This window comes from Onychostruthus taczanowskii, unplaced genomic scaffold, assembly GCF_017590055.1.
Source record: "Onychostruthus taczanowskii isolate IOZ18803 unplaced genomic scaffold, ASM1759005v1 scaffold69, whole genome shotgun sequence".
Lineage (NCBI taxonomy): Eukaryota > Metazoa > Chordata > Aves > Passeriformes > Passeridae > Onychostruthus > Onychostruthus taczanowskii.
In genome coordinates, this window is record NW_024504676.1 from 2220025 (window position 1) to 2227892 (window position 7868).

A 7868-nucleotide genomic window follows, 5' to 3' on the forward strand; every position below is an offset into this window, starting at 1 on the left:
ATATAAAAAAAATTTCCGCCTGCTTTCGTTGGAAGGAAACAAGTTACTCGACCCCAGTCCAGACAAAAGACGACTGCTTTCCTATGGGGTCTCTTATGAGGGCGAGTGTACGAAGAGAGTTAAGGAAAGCACTGAAGATGCTGAACCCTCTCATGTTCCCAACTCTGGGGGCACAGTCCTGGAGTGGAAGTGTGCTGTAATTACAGCGATTGCGGTCTGCATCTTCAGAGTTCTTGACAAAGCGAATTAATCGCTCCTCTCGACAGCCCTGGCAGGCAGGTAGCCCATTACTTCCCACGTCCCCGGCAGTCGTAGCGACTGCGGGGCACCGAGGTGGCAGGCTGGGTCAGCCCCGGCCCGCGGCCGCTGCCGGGCTAGTCAGCCTCGCTGCCGGGCTAGTCGGCCTCGCTGCCCGGGAGCAGAGGAAAGCCGGAGCGCTGCGGCCGCGGGGCGCTCAGAGCACGGCGGCCTGGGCGCGGCAGTGGGCGATGTGGCGGTGCACGAAGTCGACGCGGGCCTGCAGGAGCTCGGCCTGCCGCTCGGAGAGGAAGCCGAGGCGCGCCCAGAGCGGCTCCCGCGCCCGGTACCGGCGGCGCAGCTCGGCGGCAGCGCTGCGGCGGCGGTGCAGCTCGGCCACCCGGCGGGCCGTGCCCTCGCGGAACACGCACACGGAGCGGAGCAGCGGCTCGTTGTAGGGGTCCCACATGGCGAGGAGGCGGTAGCCGTGCACCAGCCCCGCCTCGTTGTCCATGAAGACGAGCCCGCCGTCGGGGGCGCGGAGCAGGTTGCTGGTGGCGCGGCGCATCACCCGCGGGTCCCACTGCAGGCTGAAGAGGTTGCTGACCAGGCGGTCGAAGTTGGCCGTCAGGTAGTCGAAGAGGATCAGATCGCTCCACTGCACCAGCTCCACCAGCTGCGACGGCGACAGCCCGACCAGCTCCCCCGCGGACAGCGGCTGCAGCCGCCGGCCGGCGCCCGCCTCGGCGCCCCAGGGCGCGGGAGCCACCACGGCGGTGAGATTGTCCACCCAGCGGGTCAGGCTGACCACGGCGCCCTCGGCCCAGTGCGAGCCGCGCAGCTCCTCGCGCACCGGCTCCCACTGCCGCCCGCGGGCTTCCACCAGGGCGAGGGCCATGGGCGGCAGCCGCTCCTGCATGCCCAGCACCCCGGCCAGGTGATACGAGAGCGCCTCGCCCTGGATCTGCTCCGGGTTGATGCCGTAGCGGACGCAGGCGCGGCTCCCGTCCGACAGCCGCGCCAGCCGGTTGGAGCTGCGCCCGCAGCCGCCCCGTTCCAGCGAGGCCACGCGGGCTGCGCGGGCGGCCGACAGCCACGCCGCCGCCTCCTCCGCCGCGAAGCCCGGCGGCACCTGCTCCTCCAGCTCACGGCTCCAGAAGATGCCCCGCTCCACCGGAGAGGCGGCGTCGGCCGGCGGCTGCGAGTCGGTCACAGCGAGCCGCTCCTCACCGTCCCGCTCCTCCCGGTCCGTCACCGCCGCCGGCACCGCCAGCAGCGTCCGAAAAGTTTTCTGCCCGCCGCCGCCGGACTCGCCCCGCACCGCCGGGGAGCGCCCCCAGCCCCATCGCCCCGGGGACTGCCCGGCGGGCGGGCGCGGCTCCGGCAGCGCCGCCGCCTCCCGCCGCAGCAGCACCGTCCAGAGTCCCGGCAGGGCGCCCAGCAGCAGCAGCCCCAGCACGGGCAGGGGGCCCGGCGCGGCCCGCCTCGCCCGCTTCATCCTCACGCCGCTTCACGCCGCTACCGCGGGACGCGGCGGCGGTGCAGCCCCGCCGCTCGGCCGCTCAGCGCAGCTCTGGCGCATGGCCGCGGGCCGGATCTGCCGCCCGGGGAGCGGCGGCGAGAGCAGACGAGCCCCGGCGGCTGCCCCACGCCGTGTGCGCCCAGCTCCGCCGGCGGCCGGGAGACACGGGCACGGCACCACGTGGGGGAGCCGGGGGGGCGCGCCCGGCCCGCCCCGTCTCCCGGCGTGGCCCTCCGCTTAAAACGGCGATGGCCCGCGCGGCGGGGCTGGCGGCCCCACACTCGGCCGAGAGCCCCGTCGAGGAGGCGGAAGGGTCGCGGATGGCGTGGGAGCCGAGCCGGTCGCCCGCCCGCGGGAAGGGAGAGCGCTGCGGCGCGGGCGCTTGGCCCGCCGGTTCCTCCTCGCCGCTGCAGGCAGCACAAAGGAGCCTGCACACCGAGGGAGGAAAGCGGGGAGGGGGAAGGGGAAGAGGAAGGCGGTACGCACGCCAGCGGGGCCGCCCCCCGCGCCGGTGCACGGGCGGCCGCGGAGCCCCGGGCGCGCCGCCTCCCGCCCACGGCCGCACGGCAGGGTCGCGCCGCGGTCAGCGGCAGTGATGGAGCGGCACCCCTCTGCTCCGTCACCCCGCACCCCCAGCCCGATCCTCGGGGCCGCGCGGGGGCCGGGAGCCGGCAGGTGGTTGCACAAAGGGATGGCTGCAAACACGAGCTCCGCGCGGTCCACACCCGGACAGACACCTGTCCGCCCGGCAGCGGAACCGGACCCACCCGCACAGGGCTGCGTGATGCCGGGGCTCCCTGCCGGGCAGGGCCGCCGGCGACCGTGGGCGAGGCGCCGTGGTGAGACCCCACGGAGCATCACCTGTTCTTCCCGCTTCGGTGGGGGCCCGCCTGCACGGAGGGCAGCGCCCTTCGCGTCCTTTCACACCGGGATTTGCGCGGTGCTCATGCACCAGGTGTGTCACGGAGTCTGCGGACCAGCTTTTCCTGGCATTTCAACCCTCTCGGGTTAACCCCCTCACGGGATATCCTCCCCGAGGAACGGGGCCAGCCTTTCTTTTCAAGTTGTGTCCTTGTGGGGTGTTTAGAAGAGTAGCTATTTTTCTATTCCCCATTTCAATTTTTTCTTCCTTCTCAAGGCAAAGATGCTTAGCTCTGCTCTTTCAGTATTTTAGTGGGGACTTCTCTTGCAAGGAACACGTTTGTGAGCCGAACGAGATTAAACACCTCTCCCTTCTGCTATCATTGCCGTGGCTATCCTCCAAAGTAGTTATTGAGGTTGGATCAGTGCAGCAAAACCACAGTATGCAGAATCTTAACTACTGCAAAAGAAAAAAATTCCCTTTCTCATCTCTTAAACCCTTTCTGCTCTCCTGAAGTATCACAACTGCGTTTTTCAGCCACACTCAAGTCTTCCAGGCTGGATGAAATACGGTTTATTTTCTTTTAATATAAGAAGTAGGAAACTCTTTATTTTTCATAATTTTGTTGAAAACATTCAAACTCATCTAATACACTTTAACAACTCACAGTTATACACACGCATAGAGCTAGCCCACCACGAAAAAACAACAAAAAACCCCCAAAAAAACCAAAACCAAAACCAAACAGAAAAACTTAAAAAACCCAAAACCACCACAAACAACGTAAAGAAAAGGCGGGGGGAGGGGGGGGTGGGGGCAGAGCAGAAGTTGAATTCGCTGTATTTTTTCCCTATCTTCAGCCTCAAGTTGCCGGGCAGAGCGCAGCGGGCGCCTCCCCGCCGCTCGGTGCGGCCGCGGCCGTGTCGCACCAGCACCTCCTGCCGCTCCCGGCTCCGCGCTGCAGCCGCCGGCGGCACCGGCGGCACGGGTCGGGATGATAGTGAGAGATACTCACCGGCCTGGCGCCCCTCAAAGGCAATACAAGCTGTCAAACATTCCTCTTGCTACCCAAGAATTCGGGTCCCGTGCTGTTCCGACCCTGAAGCCTCATTGCCAGATGACGCTTTGCATTTTCAGCCTTTGAAGCCACGCGAGCTGCGCGGTGGGTGCCAGGTATGCGATTTGGAGCTGGTGATTGCTACACTTCACAGTGGTCGATGAGAACAGTACCCTTACTCTGAGCAGGAGGCTTTTATCCAGCGGTATTTTTACCAAAGAAACGACACAGAATTGCCTCTGTTCTCTGCCACTTTCTATCTTGAAATAGGTTTAAGAAAACTCCTAGCTTGCTGGAAAATTATTGAAAGCAAAAACCCAATTTTATTCCATATGTAGCTTGGACATGTATTTTGTTTTATATGAATTTGTGTTTCTTTCAGGTGAGTTATGATTCTAGTGAGCATCCAGATGCCAGTGTCTGCGCTGGGATTTCTCCCCAGAGAAGAACCATTGCCATGGATAAGGACACTAGATTTCCTGTTATTAAGGTGAACATAACCTCCAAGTTATGCATGACATTAATTTCAATTACAGCTTGCCTCTTGTAAGCTAGACAGTTAATCACCAGGCTATACTGTGACTACACCCTTAAATCAATAGCTGGGAAAACATCACTTCCCCCAAATACTAACTAACTGCACTCCTTAAGAGGAGTACAAGCTGGAGTTTAGCTGAGCCAGCCCTCTAGCTAATGATCCTGCCTACAAGCTGCAATACTTTTAAAACCAGACAATTGGTAGAGGGTTAAACATCAGCCAAGCTGTTCAATCTACAGCATGTTAGGCATTCCTGAAACTGTGATCACTGATATATTTGGGTCAATCAGATGTCTTGTTAGTACTTTACAGACATTGCAATGAGCAGCTCAGAGATAAAGGAGAAAGTCTCCAGGCTTCACAGCCCTGTACTGGGGAAGGGAGTGCTGGCTATTGTCCAGGCCCAGAATTCTAGCAAGAGAAAAGATAACAAAATAATTTCTGGCTTCCCCATGTTGTTTCTTATATTAAATTGATTTTATCTGCCTGGAAAAGCTAGGCTCACAGAATACCTGACTGCTGGTGTTTCACACTGTTTTTAGTCTAGTGAAGGTTTTATTCTGCTCATTCCTGTCCGAGCACCCCAGTACCCACCTTCTCAGTGATGTGGAGCGTCTCCTTGCAGACAGCAATTCCTCCCAATAAAGGCAGAAGGAACAGGAACTGAAGAGAGGCTTGAAGATTTCTCCCCTGCAGTGAAAATTATTTTGCATTCTAGATAAATGCCAAACTCTAATGGGCTTTGATAGGATTAGGATCATGGGAAAGCAGATGGGGACTCTATTTTTCTGGACACTATATCTATGCTGGAGTTGAGTGGCCCTGCTTCTGCTAACAGTCTCTGCTGGGCAAGGAAGGCTGGCAAACCAGGCACAGAGCGAGTCTCCATTGCACCAGAGCCCAAATCTGTTATCACCTCCAAAGCACCCAGAGGTATACCAGTGCTCTCCAGGGCAGGAGAGAGCCTCCTCCATGGCTGGGCTGCAGCTGACAGAGGGGATGCATCTGTAGCCTGCTGCAGGGAGGACTGTTCCAGCCATGAGTAGGCACCCTCTGGCTCAGGCAAGTTCTGGCCTGTGCTAACGTTGCATATCTTGAGTGATACTCTCCCACAGCTCAAGGCTTCAGTACAACACCTCCGCCCCCACATTTCAGAGGCATTGCATGGAAGTTATTTCCCAGCACAGACCTTTCTGGACTACCAAAATTAGTCAGTCCCCTCCAGTAATTCCCAGGCTCATGAAATTTTCTCTCCCTTCACTGAGTACTGACAGACACTTTCTGTTCAACATTGGTTTTACTGCACACCCAAAGCCACACCTAACACATCTCAATGCCAAGTTACTGAGTCTGGTGACTGCCACATCAACCACAGCAGGGCTGTGAGCTCCTTTCCTGGAGACTGCAGGGGCTGAGCCTCAGCTACTGCTTCATGGGGATCTCTCTCACTAGCACAACACATGAAGCCCTTCATTTACTCTACACCGGGGTTCAGGATCCCAGGATGGGATGGGAATAGAGTCCTTTTATTCTGCTCCAGCATATTTTTTCTACATTTCATTTTTATAGAGCTTGTACCTTGAGTACTTCTCCAGCTCTATCTGCACTCTTTCTTCTTTATCAGTCAGGTTACCAAACACCTATATTTTCTATTCAGCATTTCCTCAACTGTCCATGAATAGCTTGTTCCCACCCCTGTTTAGCACCTTTGGTTCCTGGCAGTGAGTTGGTGCCAGTGAACTCCCAAAGTAGTGAGAGCCATTTTTAAAGGGACTTTTGAGATTGCTGTTGGGAGAGGGGCACTGAGTACGTGGTACAATGTGCCTCCACCTGTGGGACTTGGGTCTGCTGTGAAAGCTGTTTCAGACAGGCTGGAGCAAAATGATGCCCCTGCTTCCTCGGTGCTGCACTTTCCTGTCTCTTGACATTTCCTCTCTTTGCATTTTGAGTCTCTGGGTTAGGGCAAATGTGGGTGTCAGGAGCTTCCATCAGAGCAGTATCAAAAAAAATACCACCCCAGTAACCTACACTGGCTGATTTGCAGGGTTCCTTTTCTGCTGCAGGCTCAGATCCTCTTGCCAGTGTAGCCTGTGTGTTTCAATTCTTCCTGTTGCAAGGAAGTTACTTAGACTAGGTGGCTAGGGGTGAAGAGTTGTGCCTGCAAAGCTACCTACAACAGGTATCTTTTGGGGTTACCTTCAAACACTGCTAATGCCAATACAGCTTGTTTCTCCTGGGGAAAGGTGGGGAGTTTGGAATAAGCCATACAGGCTACAAGTTAGTGTGCAAAAATCTGCTTAGTGTCACTGTAGGTTATTCTCTCACTGGGAGTGTTTGGTACAAACCTATCAGCAGCATAGCCCATGTGTATGCCTGACTGGCTCTGTCAAGGTGGATTTGGATTTCTCAGCCTAAAAAATGCATTCCTCATGATGAGATATTCCGACAACTGAAGGGCAGGATTTGCAGCTGGTTGTGACTGGGGGAGGGATGAAGAAGTTAAGGTGCTCTGCATTTCATATCAGGGAGGTGTACTTTAGAGATGTTACCCTGCAGGCGTGTTGACAATTTCTGGAAGTATTTACAAACTTGTCTCAGCCTGGAATAGAGAAATCTGGAAGTTTTACTGTTGCTTTGACTCTGTAGTTGATTTCACAGAAAAGCTCTCAGACATATAGGACTATATAAGGATTTTTTTGTTTTGTTTTACTTTGTTCTTTTTGTGGACTTTTTTTCAGTCTGATGTACCATGCAGAATATGAAGCTAGGCAATTTCTGTACGTAGAATGGAACCTATCTCCCCTGTGCCCTGGGACTCTTTGTTTTTAATATCAAAGCAATAAATGAGGAAGTGCTTGAGCTCTTGTGCCTGGATCTTGAAAGTGTTCATAAGATATGTCAGGTGCCTGATGATGCAAAGTCTTTTAGGGGATATTTTCTCATCCCCATTAAAAGTGAGCAGAAAAGATGGAAAGACATTTGTGTTATGCTCAGACTGACATTCTTAGGGTCTCTGACAAGCAGACTCTGCAGAGCTGTCATGAAGGAAATAAATTGAATTGATAGGTCAGCAGCATCCATTATACAAATACAACCCAGCCTCTTCAGACAGCTGATGATTAAGCTGGGAGGATTTTTCATATGAGCAACATCAGGCATGATGGCCTTGCTTTTCATGGCTTGGGGGGAGATCCTTGGCTGATCTGAACTAGCAAAGCTGCACAGTGGTGAGCTGCTCACTGAAACTCTCAGCATGCACATTAGAACAATTCTGGGAGATCACCACTCACCCTCAAATACATTCCATTCTGGAGGGAAACAGCAGCCATTTGCATCTGTTAAAAAATATACCTTTTTTAAGATCAGGAGGTAAAAAGGTTCAAGATCTCTTGAAGGGAAACTGCTGAGCTGATTTAGGGAGAGAAAAGTAATTACCCCATGAGAGGATAAATAACACATTAGGTAATAGCCTCTGCTTTCAAGTAGGGTGTCCTGAAAGCTATGACACCATGGCCTACAATATTTATGTCAGTTATATCAATAACTTTTCTTCTCTCCTTCTGGCTGCCAAAACATGGGAGTGAAGAATATTGTTCAATACAGATCTATTATTTAATACAGTAATTCTAGGAACCTGCCCTGTTGTAGCAGA

General features: G+C 55.1%; 1 protein-coding gene across 1 annotated transcript; it reads right to left on the minus strand.

Moving 5' to 3' along the window:
* Window positions 1–418: 418 nt before the first annotated feature.
* FJX1 (four-jointed box kinase 1) lies at window positions 419–1735 on the minus strand. Its single transcript, XM_041421166.1, has one exon. It carries the CDS (start codon window positions 1733–1735, stop codon window positions 455–457), a length of 1281 nt encoding a protein of 426 aa, XP_041277100.1. The 3' UTR covers window positions 419–454.
* Window positions 1736–7868: the final 6133 nt, after the last annotated feature.

What these genes read in the sequence shown, in the direction of transcription:
- FJX1 (XM_041421166.1), bottom strand. Translation starts at nt 1,735, where the DNA reads ATGAAGCGGGCGAGGCGGGCCGCGCCGGGCCCCCTGCCCGTGCTGGGG.